Raw genomic sequence first — 22,170 nt, 5'->3', positions numbered from 1 at the left:
GTTTTGTTATGGTTTTCTACTAAAGTATCTGATGTTTAATCTTTGAACTCTCTTTATCGAGGAAAAAATATAACAAACTAAATATAGGAGCTATGAATTTATTTATTTTTTATTAGGATTTATTTACTGCCTTTTTGAAGGAATTCACTCAAGGTGGTGTACAGTAAGAATAGATCAAACATGAGGGTCCAAGAAAGCACAAAGGCAGACGGTCTGCAAACTCCAAGATGGAACACGAACAGAGCAGATCGTTTAGCGAACACAAATAGATTTATTAATAGAAAAACAAATTGTATACACACAATTCCATATCATCAAGCTGATCAATCCATAGACTGGTGGGTTGTGTCCATCTACCAGCAGGTGGAGATAGAGAGCAAACTTTTGCCTCCCTATATGTGGTCATGTGCTGCCGGAAACTCCTCTGTATGTTCTCTATCTCAGCAGGTGGTGGTCGCACACAGCAGCAGCTCTGGCTAGGCCTCCAAGCCTAATTTTTAGGTTTTGTTGAGTGCCTGGGGTTGAGGGCTCTTTTGAGCAAGTGCAAACCTGGTGGTGCCAGGTCCCTCCTTTTCTCCCCCCTCCCGCTGGCTCCGTTAAAAAAAAAAAAAAAAAAAAAAAAAAAAATTTTGAACGGCCTTAAAGGCGTTTATTTCGACGTTTATTTAAGCGTCTATTGCAGCTACTCACTGAGACACCAGGTCGTTACAACTCGGAGCGGACAGCAGGTAATTTTACCTTTTTATAGCGGGCGGGGGTTCCCCGATTCTTCTCCTCGTGGCTCATGGCGTCGGAGGGCGAGGGCGCAAAGGGTCGCTCCCCGGGTCGCTCGAGCGCTTCTAGAGGGGATGCGGGGGTCTTCAAGCCGGATTCGCCCTTGGTGGGTGACAGTTTCGCGACCGATGCATGTCCCGGTCCTTCCTCCGGCGTGGCGGTTTTTCCCGCCATAAACGCCCATCCCCCGCTCCTCGCCTCCGCCATCTTGGCCGGCCACGCGGCTCGGACGGCTTCTTCTTGGGCCGCCCTTGAGGTTGGAGACATTAATGCCATGAACGCCCTTGATTTGGGCGACGGCACAGAAGCGGCTAAAGTTAAGAGCCGTTCTTCCCGCGCGGCTCCTTCGCGGAGTTTCGCGCCGGACGCCATTTTGGATGCGCAGCATGTCTCTCCCCCGCTATTGCGAGCGCCGGTTGAGAGCGCGCCTAGGGCTGTTGCCCAGGCTGCGGAGGTGCACAGTCTGGGGGGTTTCTCCCCCGAGTTTGTTTTGCTGCTGCATCGGGCCTTCCTCATGCACAACGCTGCCCCCGCTCCCTCCTCTGGTAAAGAGGTTGAGGTTCCCAGAGGTAAACGCCCTCGGGTTGATTCCCAGGCCTTGGAGGAATTTGTCTCCTCCGATGTAGATGAGGGCAGCGTGTCTGAGGTCTCCCAACGGTCCTTTGCGGATTCCTTGGTGGAGACGGATCCCCGCTCGGATGGAGCGGATGACCCCTCTGCAGCGCGGCTTTTTCGCCCGGAGGATTTGCCCAACCTGTTGTTACAGGCCATGGACACTTTGAAGATATCCTCTCCGGAGGACGTCTCTCCCTCAGCCCCTGTTGGCTCTGCCATTATGCTGGGGACTAAGCGCCCGCCTAGAACCTTCCACGTGCATGATGCCATGCACACCTTAATTTCGGCTCAATGGGATGTCCCAGAAGCGAGCCTTAAAGTGGCTAGGGCTATGTCCCGCCTCTATCCTTTGGCTGTGAGTGAACGTGAGGCCTATCTGTGGCCTACCGTGGATTCTTTAATCACTGCGGTGACTAAGAAAACGGCATTGCCGGTGGAAGGTGGCACGGCCCTAAAGGACGCCCAAGACAGGAGATTGGAGGCGGCTTTAAGGTCGTCCTTTGAGGCGGCTGCTTTAAGTTTGCAGGCCTCAGTTTGCGGCTCCTATGTGGCCAGGGCGTGCCTGACTATGGTGCAGCGGGCTTCCCCCTCGGATCATTTCTTGAGGAATGATTGGCCAGCCCTGGAATCGGGCTTAGCCTATTTGGCAGACTTGCTGTATGATGTCTTGAGAGCCTCAGCTAAAGGCATGGCTCAGACTGTCTCTGCGCGGCGGTGGCTTTGGCTGAAACATTGGTCTGCTGACCACGCCTCAAAATCCCGCCTGGCTAGATTGCCTTTTAAAGGCAAGCTGCTCTTTGGGGTCGAGCTGGACAAAATCGTGACTGATCTCGGCACGTCTAAGGGCAAGAAGTTGCCGGAGGTCAGGGCTCGGGCGAGCGCTCGTCCCGGTACCTCCAGAGGACGGTTTCAGGAAGCCCGTCGGTACCGCCCGGGCAGGTCGGGTGCTTCTGCCCCCACTTCCTTTAAGAGGAATTTCTCCCCCAAGCAGCATTCCTTTCGCAGAGACCGCCGTCCCGGAGGTGCTCCCTCCGGTCCTCCCCCAGGGTCTCGTACCCAATGACGGGGTATTGGTCCACGCCCCAGTGCAGATTGGAGGACGGCTGTCCTCGTTTCTGGGCGAGTGGACCACAATAACTTCAGACGCTTGGGTGCTGGAAGTCATCAGAGACGGCTACAAGCTGGAGTTCTGCCGACCCTTAAGAGACGGGTTTGTACTCTCTCCCTGCAAGTCTCCGGTCAAAGCTGTGGCAGTGCAGCAGACTTTGGACAATCTGATCCGCCTGGGTGCGGTCGTTCCGGTGCCAGAAAGTCAGCTTGGCAAGGGGCGTTACTCCATTTACTTTGTGGTACCAAAGAAAGGAGGTTCGGTCCGGCCTATCCTCGACCTCAAAGGGGTCAATCGGGCCTTGAAAGTGCGGCACTTTCGCATGGAGACTCTCCGCTCTGTTATAGCGGCAGTGAAGGCAGGGGAGTACCTGGCATCCTTGGACATCAAGGAAGCGTACCTGCATATTCCCATCTGGCCTCCTCATCAACGCTTTCTGCGTTTTGCAGTCCTGGGCCGACACTTCCAGTTCAGAGCCCTCCCGTTCGGGTTGGCTACTGCTCCGCGGACCTTTTCCAAGGTAATGGTGGTCATAGCGGCCTTCCTGCGAAAGGAAGGAGTACAAGTCCATCCTTATCTGGACGACTGGTTGATCCGAGCCCCCTCTTATGCAGAGTGCGGCAAAGCTGTGGACCGGGTAGTTGCTCTTTTGAGCTCCCTGGGATGGATCATCAACTGGGAGAAGAGCCAGCTGCGCCCGACTCAGTCCCTGGAGTATCTGGGAGTTCGATTCGACACCCAAGTGGGCAGAGTGTTCCTGCCAGACAATCGGATTGTCAAGCTTCAGGCTCAGGTGGACCAGTTCCTAGTAGCCTCTCCTCTTCGGGCTTGGGACTATGTGCAGCTGTTGGGCTCTATGACGGCCACGATGGAAGTAGTGCCCTGGGCCAGGGCTCATATGAGACCACTACAACACTCTCTGCTGCAGCGCTGGACTCCGATGTCGGAGGATTATGCTGTGCGTCTTCCCTTGGATCCAGCAGTGCGCAAGGCGCTGAGCTGGTGGATGCAGACAGACAAGTTGTCTGCGGGAATGCCTCTGGTGTCCCCAGAGTGGATTGTCGTCACGACGGACGCCTCGTTATCGGGCTGGGGAGCCCACTGCTTGGGAAGGACAGCGCAGGGGCTCTGGTCTCCTGCAGAGGCAAAGTGGTCTATCAACCTCCTGGAACTCAGAGCCATTCGGTTGGCGCTTTTGGAGTTCATCCCGGTACTGGGGTTCAAGCCTGTACGGGTCCTGTCGGACAATGCCATGGCTGTGGCCTATGTCAACCGCCAGGGAGGTACCAAGAGCGCCCCTCTAGCCAAGGAAGCTATGAGTCTATGCCAGTGGGCGGAAGCGAACCTGGAACAGCTGTCAGCGGCCCACATTGCCGGAGTCATGAATGTCAAGGCGGACTTTCTCAGTCGCCATACCTTGGAGCCCGGAGAGTGGCAGCTATCTGCTCAGGCGTTCTTGGACATCACGAAGCGCTGGGGCCAGCCGAGCCTAGATCTGATGGCGTCATCGGCCAATTGCCAAGTGCCGCGCTTCTTCAGCAGAGGACGGGACCCTCGATCCCTGGGAGTAGATGCTCTTCTCCAACAATGGCCGACACAAGAGCTTCTGTATGTGTTCCCGCCCTGGCCCATGTTGGGCAGGGTACTAGACCGGGTGGCAAAGCATCCCGGCAGGGTAATCCTGGTGGGTCCGGATTGGCCCAGGCGTCCCTGGTATGCGGACTTGATCAGGCTCTCAGTCGACGATCCTCTGCGGTTGCCAGTGGAGCAGGGCCTGTTACATCAGGGTCCCGTGGTGATGGAGGATCCCTCCCCCTTTGGTCTTACGGCCTGGCTATTGAGCGGCAGCGTCTGAGGAAGAAGGGCTTCTCAGACAAGGTCATCGCCACTATGCTGAGAGCGAGGAAACGCTCTACTTCTACTGCTTACGCCAGGGTTTGGCGTATCTTTGCAGCGTGGTGTGAAGCAGGCTCTCTTTCTCCTTTCACTGCTCCAATTTCTTCAGTGTTGACGTTCCTGCAAGAAGGTCTGGACAAAGGCCTGTCGCTCAGTTCCCTTAAGGTCCAGGTAGCGGCTCTGGCTTGCTTCAGGGGCCGCCTGAAGGGTGCTTCCCTGGCTTCGCAGCCAGATGTGGTGCGCTTTCTCAAGGGGGTTAATCACCTGCGCCCTCCTCTGCACTCAGTGGTGCCTGCGTGGAATCTCAACCTGGTGCTAAGAGCATTGCAGAAGCCGCCGTTTGAACCCTTGTCAAGGGCATCTCTGAAAGACCTGACGTTGAAAGCAGTCTTTTTGGTGGCTATCACTTCAGCCAGAAGAGTTTCCGAGCTCCAGGCGCTCTCGTGTCGAGAGCCTTTTCTACAGTTCACTGAGGCAGGAGTGACTATTCGCACAGTGCCTTCCTTCCTGCCCAAGATTGTTTCTCGCTTCCATGTGAATCAGCAGCTATGTCTCCCTTCCTTTCGTAGGGAGGACTACCCAGAGGAGTACTCTGCTCTTAAATATCTGGATGTGAGACGAGTCATCATCAGATACTTGGAAGTGACCAATGATTTCCGGAAATCGGATCATCTGTTTGTCCTGTATACAGGTCCTCGTAGGGGTCTGCAGGCTGCTAAGCCTACAGTGGCAAGATGGGTCAAGGAAGCCATTGCAGCGGCTTATGTGGCCGCGGGGAAGGTGCCGCCTATCCAGCTGAAGGCTCACTCTACAAGAGCTCAGGCGGCCTCGATGGCAGAGGCCGGTTCCGTCTCCTTGGAAGAGATATGCAAGGCGGCAACTTGGGCTTCGGCCCATACATTCTCCAAGCATTACCGCTTGACTGTGGCTGCTCGGGCGGAGGCCCGGTTTGGAGCTTCAGTGTTGCGGTCAGGGATTTCTATGTCCCGCCCTGGGTGAGTACTGCTTCGGTACATCCCACCAGTCTATGGATTGATCAGCTTGATGATATGGAAGGTAAAATTATGTATAATCATACCTGATAATTTTCTTTCCATTAATCATAGCTGATCAATCCATAGCCCCTCCCAGATATCTGTATTGTTTTTATTCTGGTTGCATTTCAGGTTCAAGTTTAGTCTTCAGTTACTTCAGAAAGACTTCGTGTTCAAGTTTTTTCACTTGGATTCTTCAAGAGTTAAGACGAGTTTGTGTTACAGTGAGCTGCTGCATTCCTCTCCCCTCCGTTTTACGGGGCTGGATTGAGACTTAAAATTCTGCCGGCACTCCCTCCCGCTTCGTGCGGCTGTAGGGCAGTTTTGTACCCCTCCCGCTTCGGCGGTGTTAGGGTCAGTCAGCTCCTCCCGCGGTTGCGGTTGCAGGATAAGCCAGATCCCCCCGCATCGGCGGGTGTGGTGTCCCTCCCCCGCTCCGCGGGGATGAGCTGGACGGATTCCCCTCCCCCGTTTCGGCGGTGGTGAGCTGGGCAGAGTGTCCCTTCGTGGGTGTAATTCTCTAAGTGCTGAGTCCTGCGGATGGAGCTTTGATATCGACATACTGAGGAGTTTCCGGCAGCACATGACCACATATAGGGAGGCAAAAGTTTGCTCTCTATCTCCACCTGCTGGTAGATGGACACAACCCACCAGTCTATGGATTGATCAGCTATGATTAATGGAAAGAAAATTATCAGGTATGATTATACATAATTTTACCACAGCTGTTTGTGTGTATACAATTTGTTTTTCTATTAATAAATCTATTTGTGTTCGCTAAACGATCTGCTCTGTTCGTGTTAGATCAAACATGAGCAATAGGCAAATTACAGCAGTAAAAATATTCGAACAACAATACAAAGTATGACGTGGAGGGGCATAATCAAATGGAAACACCTATCTCCATGGGTGTTTATCTCTGAGAACGGGTCCGTGAAGGGGTGGGCCGAACCGTATTTTTGAAAAAATGGACGTTTTTGAGCTGGGCGGTTTTTTTTTAGCGATAATGGAAACTAAAAACGCCCAGCTCAAAAACGTCCTAATCCGAGCCATTTGGTTGTGGGAAGGGCCAGGATTGGTAGTACACTCGTCCCCCTGATATGCCAGGACACCAACTGGGCACCCTAGGTCAGTGCGGTGGACTTCAGGAAAAGCTCCCACATGCATAGGTCCCTTACCACGGGTGCTGAGCTCCCAACCCCCTCCCCCAAAACCCACTACCCACAAATGTACAACACTACCATAGCTCTTAGGGGTGAAGGGGGCACCTACATGTGGGTACAGTGGGTTTTGGAGGCCTCCCATTTACCAGCACAAGTGTTTCAGGTAGGGGGGGGGATGGGCCTGGGTCCACCTGGCTGAAGTGCACTGCGGTACCCACTAAAAGTGCTCCAGGGACCTGCATACACGCAGGCCTCTAGGACTTGTTACTGCTGTATAACATTGGCACACCAGTTTACACCTGAAGACTAATCTCTCCGAAAACGTCCTTTATTTGAATAAGCACGCTTACTCACAGTTAACTGCAGATCAGAGGTTGTGCCCCACCACTGGCAACGAGTCTCCCTGGTAGTGAGATTAGCAGGTCAGAGCTGGCAGAATGCTGTACAGTGCCCTCTTTCAGCCACATTCAAGGTAAGAACTAAGTTCTCTAACGTGGCTAACACATGGAAGGGATCTAAAACTGGCTTACAAAAATGGCCACTACCTCATGGACTACCGAAAACAAAACTGGACACACTCTGACCCAGTAGGCAGGGGGAAAAGCACCATGGGAGAAGAGCCTACCAACTACCAACATCGTGAGACTGTAACACAAGCTAATGAAATCACGGAGCCCAATACCCTACACCCACCACAATGCAATGCTGATGTGACCCTGGAGTGTACCCGAGAGCCACATCTGACCCAGGGAAAGGCTGTGAGAGGATCGAACATATTCTGCTGTCATGGAGGTGGGTATGGCATTTGAGGCTGGCATAGAGGCTGAAAAAAAAGTTTTTAAAGTGGATTTTTTTTGGTGGGAGGGGGTTAGTGACCACTGGGGGAGTCAGGGGAGGTCATCCTCGATTCCCTCTAGTGGTCATCTGGGCAGTTGGGGCACTTTTTTGGGACTTGTTCGTGAAAAAAAAGGGTCCAAAAAAAGTGACCCAAAATCGCGGTAAAAACGCCTTTTTTTTTTCGATTATCAGCTAAAGACGCCCATCTCTCCTCGGCTGATAACCACGCCCCAGTCCCGCCTCCACCACGTCTCCGACACGCCCCCGTCAACTTTATTTGTTTCCGCGACGGAGTGCAGTTGGAAATGCCCAAAATCGGCTTTCGATTATACCGATTTGGGTGCCTTTGCGAGAAAAACGCCTTTGCGAGAAAAATGCAATGACAACACAATATGTACTAGAACATTATAATTGGTAGTGAAGGGTAAGGCAAAGTTGTAACATATAGATGAGTAAGAAAGTAGGAAGAATTAGAAAGTAAGGTGATTGATTTGAGGAAAGTTGCACGTGAGGTCAGAGAGATGGTTAAATATTATCTCAGCTAGGGTAGGCGTGGATAAACATGTCCCGCTGCAGTATGTGCAGCCCGAGTCAATCCTTGTGTGTGTGAGTGAGACTAACAAGTTAGTTACTTCTTCCATTAAAGGCTTGGTTGAAGAGCCAAGCTTTCACCTGCTTCCTGAAGTAGAGGTAGTCTTGTGTTATGCGGAGTGAATAAAAGGTTCAAGGATATATTTTATGCTGTTCTTTCGTACAGACATTGAGGTAACTCTGTAAAGCTGGTGCTCACGTTTTTGTGCCAGTTATTCATGTAAATCTGGGGTGCTCAATGTTGGTCCTCAAGGGCCACAACCCAATTGGGTTTTCAGGATTCTCTCAATGAATATGCATGAGATCTATTTTCATGTACTGCCTTCATTGTATGCAAATAGATCTCATGCATATTCATTGTGGGAATCCTGAAAACTCAACTGGGTTGCAGCCCTCGAGGTCTGACATTGAGCAACCCTGATGTAAATAATTAGATCATCAGCATATACACTGACTGGATATCTGCCTATGCGCTATTATATAGCTATGCGCACCTTTGCAATTGGGCATATACACATGGTTGGGGTCTGGGTAGGGTGCACTATTATGCCCGTAACCTATCGAATATTGTAAGTTATGCATATATCTCCCTTTAGTATCATAGCACTGTTATTTGACTGTTCTAATTGTGTGCTTATTAGATATTCCATCACTATTATGCTTATATTGTATTATATCTCTGTTATTTGAATTTCAGTGCTGTTAAATCTGTATATTTTTTATCCTGGTAGTCCTATTATTAGGTTTCAAGTTTTCCTCTTTCATTGTATTTATGTTTGTACTTATTCATTTTACTATTGTCATGCTGTTAACAAAATTGTAAGTTTGATGTTAGTGTACCTACTACATCGCCTTGGGTGAACCTCTTAATAAAGGTGGTTAATAAATCCCAATAAATAACTAGGCAAGCACATTTATGCAAAGCCTATGGCTGGTGTAAGTGCTCATGCCTAGGTGCATATGCTCGTATATACCCAGTTACACTGGTATTTGTAAAGGTATCTACTTTAATGTTATAGAACAGGTTCTTACCAGATGTCCTCTAGATGCCTAAGTGTAGGTACGGAGTTAAAGAATGACCCCCTCCCCCTATCTGCTAGTCATTCCCTCTCTGCCAGTCATTATTACCTATATTAGGGGTCTTTTTACTAAGGTGCACTGAAAATGGCCTGTGCTGGTATAGACGCATGTATTGGAAGCACGCAGGGCCATTTTTGAGCGCACCTGCAAAAAGGGCCTTTTTTTGGCGAAAATGGACGTGCAGCAAAATAAAAATCAGAGCATTTTGGACCTGACACCTTACCGCCACCCATTGACTTAGCAGTAAGGTCTCACATGTTAACCCGGCGGTACTCATTAGTGTGCGTACACAGCTGATTACTGCCCGGTTAGTGCCATGCGGTAGAAAATAGAAATTATTTTCTGCCACTCGTATTGGACACACGTAGAAATTAGAATTACTGCCAGGGGCATGCGGTAGCCAGGCAGTAGTTCTAATTTGATGCATGTTGTACGCGTGTATGCGCTTACACTTCTTAGTAAAAGGGCCCCTTAATTAGAGCAGCAACTTGATAGAATAACTTGTTGAATTTTGCTGTGTTTATACAACACATCTGATATCTTTTGGAAAATATTTAATGTCTCATGCCTTGTTATACCTTTAGGAGTTAATATTGGAGGAGCAGGATCATACATTTATGAAAAGCCTCAGAGTGAAGACCATCCTACTTCTCCCACCTCTCCCATTGACTCTGCCCCTAAACCAGAAGAGAGGAAAGTCAATAACCCTCCCAAGGGACCCAGCAAAGGTGAGAGAGAGCTTTTGTCAGATTCTGCACTACAGAATTACCAAAAAAGCAGAAACATGCTGTAAGAATACATTGAGGGGGTGATAGGATGGGAATGAGGGGAAGAGGAGGAATCAATTGCAAATTGCCTTGTCTTCAATTTATGCTAACAAATCTCATTGTATTCACTTTTCTAAAGGTATACGTATTCTACTAGCATCTTGACATATGTTTTTCATGTGCATACAGTATTGAGGCCACACACATATTAATCAACCACACTTTTTCATAAAGTGAAGGTGGGACAGAGTTTACAAACAGAATTTCTGCTGTCATAGGGCCTCTTATATCAAGCCGTGCTGTCGGCTTCCTGTGCGACAATGCCGTCAAAGCCCATTCACTTTGAATGGTCTCCATTGGCATTGCTGCACAGGAACCGCTAGCGCAGCTTGATAAGAGAAAGATTTGCAGCTTTGCTAAATCCCTTGAAGTTCAAAACAGGTAATAGACTAAAATATACAAAATACAGTAATAAAATCTAATTCAAACACAAAATCAAACATAATTCAATTAACAATATGAAAAAGAAATTAAAGAAAAATAAGGTACTAAAAATAACTTGAGCCCTCATCTTTGTTTCTTAGACTGTGTTGTTTCCTCTTTTCTACATCCTTCTCTTTCTCTTTGAAGCAACACTTCATCCCATTTCATTTTTCTTCCGTTGCCTACTTGCTTGAAATTCTTCAAGAAACAGAAATTGTATTTATTTTTTAAATTTATTTGCAAAACTTTCTAAACAGCTCTAGCTGATGGACAGAACAGAGCAGTGTTCATTCTAACACAAAAAACAAGAAAGGAACTTCATCAATGTAAAGGAAAACAAGGTAGTTAAGTTTAAAAGACAGGCGTAGCAAAAAGAAGAGGGCAAATCAAACACACATAAAAGGATGGCAGGGTTGAATGGGTAACACTGATAGTTTCAATCACACATTTTGAGGAGGTGCCTGCAGGAGGAGGGAGCAGGACTCCATCCCTCTTCTTCAACTTTGACGTAGGCCACGGGGGGGGGGGGGGGGGGGGGGAAAGCCTCCACTAGGCCATCAGGGATGGAGAGGGGTGGGCACGGCTAGGGTCCCACTGGACCACCATTGTTTTGTTTATTTTCAGGGGCGGAATCTGTGTTTTGGGGTGTAGGGGGGTCTGGAGGTCCACCGGACCATCAGAGCTTTAGCTTTGACAGAGGCTTTAGCCCGGACCTGTCAAACCTCTTCTGCGGGAGAATTGTGCCTTGAGCACATGCACGGGCACAACCCTCCAGCAGAACTCCCCCTATGATCAATGCTAATAACATGCCTATATTTGCATTGATCATAAACGTGTTCTTTTCCTGCACTATTCCGCTGGTAAGTTTACGGTGCTGTTCGGAACAGCATGGGGAAATTGATCATTGGCTCCTGAGTGCTGCCGGCTGAATATCAACTACATTTTTTTAAAAGAAGCATTAACAAACTGGGATGCATACTAACGAATATTCATCCCCTGCAAACGGTGAAGTAAGACTATACTCAATAAAACTGGGAGATACAAATCTTCAATAAATATATTTGGACAGGCAGTGTATAACACAATCACATAAACCATCCAAAAATAAAATATTTCTTTGTGAAAAGTGCTCAGAAATAACACAGTGCCCAAAGTGTATTTCAAAAACACGTATAGGCACCCTTATCTCATTCATTGCACCTTCTGAAGTAGGAAAAGCAGATCGGTAGTAGATATATAAAAGGGGGCCTGCGTTTTTTTTTTTTTTGTTACATTTGTACCCCACGCTTTCCCACTCATGGCAGGCTCAATGCGGCTTACATGGGGCAATGGAGGGTTAAGTGACTTGCCCAGAGTCACAAGGAGCTGCCTGTGCCTGAAGTGGGAATTGAACTCAGGTCCTCAGTTCCCCAGGACCAAAGTCCACCACCCTAACCACTAGGCCACTCCTGCGTTGGCATTGGCGTGTGTTTTTCACACGCGCTGAGGTCCCCTTTTACCACAGCAGGTAAAAGGCAAGTTTCCCTTTTCTTAAAGAAATGGCCGTGCGGTAGGTTGAACCACTTGCCGCGTGGCCATTTCGGGAGGGAACAAGGGCCTCCTGCGCTAACCCAGCAGTAACCGGGCAGCGCGCAGCACTGCTTGAATACCACTGGTTACACACCGGCGATACAAAAATTGAAATATTTTTGCAGCGCCAGAAATGGCGCGCGCTGGGGGAGGAAACTACCACCAGGCCGCTGCTGTAGCTGGATGGTACTTCCCTTTTAGCGAGTGGTAAGCCCAACACGTAAAAGGGCCCCTAAGCTTGACATATAGCAAGCTCTATGAAGAAGGCACGAACAAAGGGTGTCCAAGTGTAAATCAGATAGTATCCAGATGTAATCGATTACATTTGGATACTAGTGGGCTCATTTTCGAAAGAGAAGGGTGCCCATCTTTCGACACAAATCGGGAGATGGGCGGCCTTAACCCAGGGTCACCCAAATTGGCATAATCGAAAGCCGAATTTGGGCGCCCTTGACTGCTTTCCATCGCGGGGACGACCAAAGTTCCCGGAGGCATGTCGGAAGCATAGCGAAGGCAGGACTGGGGCATGCTTAACACATGGGCATCCTCAGCCGATAATGGAAAAAAGAAGGGCATCCCTGACGAACATTTGGCCGACTTTACTTGGTCCTTTTTTTTTTTTTACGACCAAGCCACAAAAATGTGCCTGAACTGACCAGATGACCACCAGAGAGAATCGGGGGATGACCTCCCCTTACTCCAGTGGTCAACAACCCCCTCCCACCCTAAAAAAACAACTTTAAAAATATTTTTTGCTAGCCTCAAATATCATACCCAGCTCCATGACAGCAGTATGCAGGTCCCTGGAGCAGTTTTAGTGGGTACTGCAGTGCACTTCAGGCAGGCGGACCCAGTCCCATCCTCCCCTACCTGTTACACTTGTGGTGGTAAATGTGAGCCCTCCAAAACCCATCACAAACCCACTGTACCCACATGTAGATGGCTCCCCTTCGTCCCTAAGGGCTATGGTAGTGGTGTATAGTTGTGGGGAGTGGGTTTTGGCGGGGTTTTGGGTGGCTCTGCACCCAAGGTAAGGGAGCTATGCACCTGGCAGCTTTTTCTGAAGTCCACTGCTGTGCCCCCTAGGGTGCCCGTTTGGTGTCCTGGCATGTCAGGGGGACCAGTGCACTACGAATGCTGGCTCCTCCCATGACCAAAGGGCTTGCATTTGGTCGTTTCTGAGATGGGCATCCTAGGTTTCCATTATTGCCGAAAATCGGGGACGACCATTTCTAGGGACGACCATCTCTAAGGTCGACCTAAATGTGGAGATTTAGGTATTATCAAAACCAAAGATGGCCGCCCATTTTGTTTCGATAATACGGGTTTCCCCGCACCTTTGCGGGGATGTCCTGCGAGGATGCCCTCAGGAAAACTTGGGCGCCCCATTCGATTATACCCCCCTGATTTACACTTGCACATCCTTTGTTCTTGTTGTCTTCATAGAGCCTGCTATATGTCAAGCTAAGTACTTTTGTGCTCTAATCTTGTTGAACGGTGCTGTATTTCAAGATTTATGAGGCTTCTATATACTACTTCAGAAGGTGAGATTATTGAGATAAAGGTGCCTATACATGTTTTTTTATGCACTTTGGGGCACTGTGTTATTTCTGAGCACTTTTCACAAACAAAGATTTTATTTTTGGACGGTTTATGTGATTGAGGTAAGACTACGCCAAATAATCAATTCTTTTGACTCTACAAGTGAGAAACTGACTGCCTTCCTTTAGCTCTTTTAAAATCTCTATTAAGTTAAAACATCTGTCAATGGCTCACATTCAATACTCCAAAGCCATGTTGAGTTTCGAAAGATTCATGGCCTACTTCCAATCTTCTTTTTCTTGTTTGTCCAAGTAAATGTCAGAATAGTCAGTGTACCATTACAAACACCTCACTGTCTTCATTTGGCAAAAACAAATCCAATCACACATTTTGGGAAGACAAAAGCGCACAATGACTTCCAAAGTTTACTGGACATGTTTATCAAATGCTATCCTACTAGTTTGGCGGGCAAATATGTTTAATCTCCAAGCCTTCAAGAGGGGACTCCAGAAGAAGGGGTCATGGTTGGAGGGTAGAGGCAGGAAGAATACAAAGTGATTTATAGATTTCATAAGGGAAAACATGGTGGCTACTTGAAACAATCATGTAGTAGTGGTGGTGGAAGAAACGTAGTACCTGAATATAAGCCATAGGCTAAAGGAATTGTATTCTTAACACTAGTTAAGGAAGAATAAAAATGAAATCGAATAAGATCTGTAGCAGTGCAACAGATAGGAGATTGCACAGAATAAATGTGTCTTGATGCTTTCATCTATTCTCATATTCTCTTTGTGAGAATCCTAAATTTAGGTGAATGTTCAAATGATAACATAGGCTCCTAAGTTTGACTGAAAACAGATACCTACATTTCAGACGTTAAGGGCTCTGTTTACTAAGCCGTGCTGTAGGCGCACTAGAGTTTTTAGCGCGCGATTAACACTAGAGATGCCCATATATTCCTATGGGTGTCTCTAGCATTGGCGTGCGCTAATTTTTAGCACGCACTAAAAAAGCTAGCACACCTTAGTAAGTAAGGCCCTAAACATTTTTTGAATACCAGCCTCACTGTAGTTACAAAAGAAAAATATCTGTGTCACAGAGGTTTTTAATTTTGAGTAAATCATGCAATTGCTATTTAAATAGACTAATAATCTAGAAACAGAAATGGCCTTGGAAGGCACACATGGACCAGTCTGATGACTTGGAGGCAGGGTACAGCACCGCTATGTGGAAGGTTCCCAGTTTGAGCTTTAGGTCAGGTCTTCCATGCTTTGGATTGTGTGAGGCTGCAGAAATATATGAAATGAACTGGAGAAAGAAAGAATGAAAACTAGGGGGAAAGCCCAAATGAATTGAAACAAACTAAAAATGTTTGCCCTGTTCACATTCTTATCATTTTTCTGCTTTGGAATTAAAAATTTACCAGCTAATTGAAGGTCAAGATGTTATGGTTACTTTTATTTGATATACCCCTGAATTCTATATGTGGTTCCCAGATTTGGCTGCCTAACTTTAGGTGCAATCCTGAGATGCATACACAGCTTAATTGGTTATTGAGCCATTGACGAGCAATAATTGGCTGATAAAAACTAGTTGATCCCAGGCTGTGGGGTATCAACGGCCTAGTCGATTGCATATCCCCTGGTGTATCTGATTTTGTGTTATCTTCTGGTATGTTTGATTCTGTGTAAGTGTCCTATCCTATCATTTATGGAGTTCTTTTTGTTTTTATTGTATTTTTGAACTTTATTGTAAACCACTGCGATCTTCTCTAGAAGTGACAGTATACAAAAAGCCTTAATAAACAAAAACATCATTAATGTTGATTGGCATCAACTAGGATTTGCACATACATCTGGCTGTATGTCATTCTATAATGCTTGTCGCTGAAATCCCATAAAGGGAGCATGGCCATGAGAGGGGCATGGGCATGTCGGGGGCTTTCTGAAAAGTTGTGCGCGTTGTTATGGAATAATGGGTCGGAGCACCCAACTTGGGCGCCAGCATTTGCAACAGGTTTCAGCAGGCGTAAGTCTGGCGTCCAAAGTTAGGGCTTGGGAATCTGCACTAAATGCGATTCTATAAAGGGCACACACCCTTTATAGAATCGCACTTAGCACCAGTCTTTTCTGGTGCCCATTTTTGAGTGTTATTCTATCCGTTCTCGGCAGCTCTGACCTGTCCGGGTTTTTGCTTATGAAGCTATTCGTTGTACCCTCGCTGTTTTTGGTGTCCTTTTAATGATTCTGTTGTCCCAGATTCAAGGGGTTGATGTGATCTTTTGACACATTTGAAAACCGTTCATCTTGATAGATGTCCTGTTCTGTTTCTGTTGGTGAGCTCTCAGGTTCCCTAAGGCCCCGCAAGGCCCCAGAGGACAGCTGAGCACCCCGAATCTTCACCCGCGGCGACCGCCGTTCACCGAGGGTTGAGCCCTCAGCTGCAGGCGGCCAGCAGGACTGCTGGAACCGCGGGGTGACGGCTGACCTGGATGGTAGTCGGAACGCAGTCTTTAAGGGAGGACTAGCAGAGGCGGCTAGCTCTCCGAGAGGGAACAGTCACTGGAGGATAGCTGGCAAGGACGGCCAGCACGTAGCACAGACTATGGAAGAGGGCTAGCCGGACGGCTAGCAAAAGTCGCAGTCTCTGAAGGTGGCTAGCAGGGACAGCTAGCTGAAGAAGACACAGTCTCTGAAGGGAGCTAGCAGGATGGCTAGCAGAAGTCACTGTCTCCGCAGGAGGGCTAGCAGGACGGCCAGCGGGAGGCACAACACTGAAGGAAAGGCTAGCAGGACGGCTAGCTGAAACGGAACACAGTCTCTGGAGGTGGCTAGCAGGACGGCTAGCAGAAGTCACTGTCTCCGCAGGAGGGCTAGCAGGACGGATAGCAGGAGATACAACACTGAAGAAAAGGCTAGCAGGACGGCTAGCAGGAGATACAACACTGTCTCTGGAGGTGGCTAGCAGGACGGCTAGCAGAAGTCACTGTCTCCGCAGGAGGGCTAGCAGGACGGCTAGCAGGAGATACTGTCTCCGCAGGAGGGCTAGCAGGACGGCTAGCAGGAGATACAACACTGAAGAAAAGACTAGCAGGACGGCTAGCAGAAGTCACTGTCTCCGCAGGAGGGCTAGCAGGACGGCTAGCAGGAGATACAACACTGAAGAAAAGGCTAGCAGGACGGCTAGCTGACGAGGAACACAGTCTCTGGAAGTGGCAACACTCCGGGATCTACTGTGTCGGCTTCTGACGAACGAAACGGAAGCACTGGACCTCTTCCGTTTCGTTGTTTAAATCCCCCGCCCGTCCTTCCCCTCACAACAGCTGGAGCCAATCCCCTTGGCCCAGGCAGGCAGAGGAGGCCTGGATTGGCCCACCTGCCCGGCGGGCGGGGTCTCCTGGGCGATGCGCCAATCCGGCGCGAGTAGGCGGGGCTGGTTCGCTGGTCCTCTCCAACGAGGAAGACGACGACGCCGGCGCCGCCATCTTGGCCGGCGTATCTCCTTCTCCGAGGCCGGCGCTTGCTCCCGCGGATCGCCGGCCTTGGAGCGGCCCGCGGCAGCGCCAGCCCTGTCGGCGGCTCCTCCTCGCCGCCCCGGATCCCGCGGCCTCCGCGGGTCCTCACCCCCTACTGCGGGCCGCCAGGTAAGAGCCCGGGACGGGACAGTATCCTCCCCGGATGCCCCCTTCTCCCTGGGCCCGGGTTTGGAAGGATATCGGGCGTGGAAGGCTTTGACCAATTCTGGAGCATGTACATTCGCAGCGGGCTCCCAGGAGTTGTCTTCGGGACCAAAATATTTCCAGGATAACAAGTAATACAGCCTTCCCCGCCGCTTCTTTGAATCTAGCACCTCCTCTACTTCATACTCCGGATCCGGAGTAACCTCGAGAGCTTCATCGTCGGATTGGTGAGGGTGCCATCTGGACCCACGAAATTTCTTCAGTAAGGAGATGTGGAAGGCGTTGTGCACTCGTAGGGTCCTCGGTAACCGCAACCGGTACGTTACCATTCTAATTCGTTCTTGGATAGCAAAAGGTCCAATGTACCGAGGTCCCAGCCTCCGGGAGGGCACCCAGAGTCTCAGGTACTTTGTGCTTAACCATACCTTCTGCCCCGGCTGGAGCAATGGGGCGGATCGCCGGTGGCGATCGGCAAAGACTTTATCTTTGGCAGCTGTTTTCTGTAGTTGTTCCCGAGCCATCTCCCAGACCCTCTGCAGATCCGCTATGGTTTGGTTCCCCACGGGGGTTAACGCTGGAGAAGGGAACGGCCCTGGAAGCCGAGGATGTCGTCCGTATACTAAGAAGAACGGAGAGTGTCCTGAGGATGAATGGTCACTTTGGTTATATGCAACCTCAGCCCATGGAAGCAGAGAGGCCCAGTTATCTTGACGTTTGTTGACAAATGCCCGCAAGAATCCTTTCAATGTTTGGTTAATCCTCTCGACCATGCCGTTGGTTTGGGGGTGGTAGGCGGATGAAAAGTGAGTCTCTACCCCCAAAGCCGTGCACAAGGCTCTCCAGAAGCGTGAGGTGAATTGAGGTCCTCGGTCACTGACGATCCGACTGGGCAGCCCATGTAACCGAAAAATGTGCTGAATGAAGGACTGTGCTAGAGAGGCCGCCGATGGAAGGCTCGGTAATGGAACAAAATGAGCCATTTTAGAGAAACGGTCTACCACAACCCAAATCACGGTGTGACCCCGGGAGCGGGGGAGGTCGGTGATGAAATCCATGGATAACTCCGTCCAGGGAGCGGTCGGTACAGGCAGTGGTTGCAGGTCCCCCACGGGGGGCCCAACTAGTGGCTTCGTCCGTGCACACACAGGGCACGAAGTAACAAATTGGAGAATATCCCGCCTCATATGCGGCCAGTGATACTGTCTTGCAATGAACCGGAGGGTCTTCTGATACCCGAAATGCCCGGCCCATCTAGATGAGTGCCCCCATTGCATTATTCTTTCTCGGTCGGCGGCCGGCACTAACTCCTTAGTCAGCGCGACTTCCCCTGTAGCCGCACTGAGACAAGCTGGGTTTAACATAGGGTGGATCTCCTTGGTTTCCTCAGGAACTTCAAATGCTCGGGAGAGCGAATCCGCCGGGGTATTCTGAGAAGCCGCCCGAAACACTAACTGAAAGTGAAACCTGGCAAAGAATAACGACCATCGGGCCTGTCGGGGATTTAACCGCTGAGCCTCTTGAAGATACAGGAGATTTTTGTGATCAGTGATTACCGTAAATCGGTGCTCCGCTCCCTCCAGCAGGTGCCTCCACTCCTGCAGGGCTAATTTCAAGGCCAAGAGTTCTCTATCCCCTACCGTATAATTCCGTTCTGCCGGGGAGAACTTACGCGAGAAGAATGAGCAAGGTTGACGCCGGCCTTCGGGGTTGACTTGCGAGATGACTGCCCCGGCCCCCAAGGTGGACGCGTCCACTTCTACAATAAAAGGTTTTTCGGGATCTGGAGCCAACAGGATGGACGCTGAATTGAACGCCTCCTTTACCTGACGAAAGGCCGCTTGCGCCTCAGGTGGCCAATCCCGGACCTTCGCGTTCTTTTGGGTGAGCGCCGTCAGCGGAGCTGTCAGTTGGGAATACTGAGGGATAAACTGGCGATAATAATTCGCGAACCCCAGGAAACGTTGCAGTGCCTTCAGTCCCAGCGGTTGTGGCCACTCTCAAATCGCCCGGAGTTTGTCCGGCTCCATCTGGAGGCCCCCGGGTAACAGAATATGTCCTAAAAAGGGTAGTGATCGCTGATGAAAGGCGCACTTACTGAGTTTAGCGAATAGACGGGCTTGTCGTAACCGGTGCAGCACTGCGCGGACGTGGCCCGTATGCTCAGCGGGGTCTTTGGAATAAACCAGGATGTCATCCAGGTATACAATCACCGTGGAGTTCAGCAAATCCTCAAGCACATAGTTGATAAGTCGCTGAAACACCGCAGGGGCATTACATAGGCCGAACGGCATCACCCGGTACTCGAAATGTCCCTCGTGGGTGTTGAAGGCCGTCTTCCATTCGTCCCCTGACCGGATTCGAACTAAATTGTAGGCCCCCCGCAAATCCAATTTAGTAAACACCTGTGCTCCCTGTAGCCTGTCAAAGAGCTCGGGAATGAGCGGTAGAGGAAAGCGATCCTTCACTGTGATGGCATTTAACCCTCGATAGTCAATACAGGGCCTCAAGGATCCATCCTTCTTGGTGACAAAAAAGAATCCCGCCCCAGCTGGGGACGTGGAGGGCCGGATGAACCCTCTCCGCAGGTTCTCCCGGATGTATTCTTGCATTGCCTTGGACTCTCCTCGGGACAGGGTATACAGTCGGCCCCGAGGTGGCATGGTATCCGTCTTCAAATTAATGGCACAATCGAAAGACCGATGAGGCGGTAGCACCTCCGCTTCCTTTGGATTAAACACATCTGCGAAGTCTCTATAATCCATAGGCAGAGAGCCCAGCTCTACCCGTCCCCCACCAGGCACCATATTTAATGCCGGGCAGCTGCCGGTCCGGCCCTTACAACAGTTCTCCTGACAGGAGCTACCCCAAGCCTGGATACTTCCCCCGGTCCAGTCGATAACAGGACTGTGACACTGTAGCCACGGCAATCCTAGGACCACTGGGTGAATGGTCCGGGATAGCACCAGGAATTGGACTTCCTCCCGGTGATCCTCCCCCACCTGTAATCCCAACACGGGGGTGATCTCCGTGACCGGTTGGGGTAGAGTAGTTCCTTGGATGGAGGTTATTTGCAGCGCCGGCCTCCGCGGGAGCGTAGGCCAGCCCATTTGCTGCAGCAGTTCGAGCCCGATGAAGTTACCCCCGGACCCAGAGTCCACCAGGGCCCGGGTCTGGATCGTGGCCTCTTGCCAACGTAACGTTACTGGCAATGTTATCAAGGAGTCCGGTAGGGGAGCGGAGTGCCCCAAGAACCCTCCCCTCAGGGTGCCTTGGGGGAGGCGTTTCCCGGCCTGGCGGGACATGTCCGGATGAAATGTCCAGCCTCACCACAGTAGAGGCACAATCCGTTCGACAAGCGATTCTTCCTGTCGGAGGGAGCCAGCCGTTGACGGCCCATTACCATCGGCTCTTCCCCATCCTCCTTGGAGTCCCGGTTCCCATGGCGAGGGGACGGCCCTTTGCCCATCCGGGACGTCCCCAGCGCCCATTTCTGCCGCTCCGCCCGGGCTCTAGCCCGCTCCTGGAACCGGGTGTCTACTCGTATACAGAGCGAAATCAGGGCATCCAATTGTCCTGGGACCTCCCGTCCAGCCAATTCGTCCTTGATCCGCTCTTGTAAGCCTTCCATAAAGATGGCCATCAAGGACTCCGGATTCCAACGCAGCTCCGTGGCTAAGGTCCGAAACCGAATGGCATAATCGGCCACCGTCCCTTCTCCCTGATGGATCCGCAGCAGTTCCGACGCCACTGAGGATGGTCTGCCAGGAAGGTCGAACACCATCCGGAACCGGCGCTGAAATTCATTGTAGTCATCCAAGATGGGGTCCTGTTGTTCGTTTAGTGGGGCCACCCATGCCTGGGCTTTCCCTTCACAAAGGCCCATAATGTAGCCCACTTTACTTTGGTCCGAAGCAAATGCCTCCGGTTGCATCCGGAAGGCCAGGTTGCACTGGTTGAGGAACCCCCGACAACCTCCGGGGGTCCCATCATATCGTGCTGGTTCAGGGAACCGAGGTCCCGTGCGGAACCCTCCCAAACGGGGAGCTGCTGCGGCCCCCTGGACCGCAGCGGCCTGGTTCTGTACCTGAAGCGTAGAAAGTTGAGAGCATACGTTCTGGAGCGCCCCAGACAGGGCGTTCAGCTGCTCCTGCTGCTGCTGAAGTAGCTTGGCCAGGTCCCGTAGGTCAGGTTGCGTCGGCGAGCTCATGGCTTCCGTTTCCTGTCCTGTTCTGTTTCTGTTGGTGAGCTCTCAGGTTCCCTAAGGCCCCGCAAGGCCCCAGAGGACAGCCGAGCACCCCGAATCTTCACCCGCGGCGACCGCCGTTCACCGAGGGTTGAGCCCTCAGCTGCAGGCGGCCAGCAGGACTGCTGGAACCGCGGGGTGACGGCTGACCTGGATGGTAGTCGGAACGCAGTCTTTAAGGGAGGACTAGCAGAGGCGGCTAGCTCTCCGAGAGGGAACAGTCACTGGAGGATAGCTGGCAAGGACGGCCAGCACGTAGCACAGACTATGGAAGAGGGCTAGCCGGACGGCTAGCAAAAGTCGCAGTCTCTGAAGGTGGCTAGCAGGGACAGCTAGCTGAAGAAGACACAGTCTCTGAAGGGAGCTAGCAGGACGGCTAGCAGAAGTCACTGTCTCCGCAGGAGGGCTAGCAGGACGGCCAGCGGGAGGCACAACACTGAAGGAAAGGCTAGCAGGACGGCTAGCTGATGAGGAACACAGTCTCTGGAAGTGGCAACACTCCGGGATCTACTGTGTCGGCTTCTGACAAACGAAACGGAAGCACTGGACCTCTTCCGTTTCGTTGTTTAAATCCCCCGCCCGTCCTTCCCCTCACAACAGCTGGAGCCAATCCCCTTGGCCCAGGCAGGCAGAGGAGGCCTGGATTGGCCCACCTGCCCGGCGGGCGGGGTCTCCTGGGCGATGCGCCAATCCGGCGCGAGTAGGCGGGGCTGGTTCGCTGGTCCTCTCCAACGAGGAAGACGACGCCAGCGCCGCCATCTTGGCCGGCGTATCTCCTTCTCCGAGGCC

The 22,170-nt window shown here is 50.8% G+C and overlaps 1 protein-coding gene across 1 annotated transcript in view; it reads left to right on the top strand.

Moving 5' to 3' along the window:
* The window catches only part of LOC115477831 (cysteine-rich protein 2), a 249,759-nt gene that overhangs the window by 189,882 nt on the left and 37,707 nt on the right, over positions 1 to 22,170 (top strand). Inside the window, exon 4 of the mRNA XM_030214923.1 lies at positions 9,683 to 9,826. Coding sequence (XP_030070783.1) covers positions 9,683 to 9,826 — 144 coding nt within the window. The remainder of the gene's footprint in view (positions 1 to 9,682; positions 9,827 to 22,170) is intronic.

This window comes from Microcaecilia unicolor, chromosome 9, assembly GCF_901765095.1.
Source record: "Microcaecilia unicolor chromosome 9, aMicUni1.1, whole genome shotgun sequence".
NCBI classification, from domain to species: domain Eukaryota; kingdom Metazoa; phylum Chordata; class Amphibia; order Gymnophiona; family Siphonopidae; genus Microcaecilia; species Microcaecilia unicolor.
This window is presented reverse-complemented; position numbering and strand designations above follow the sequence as displayed.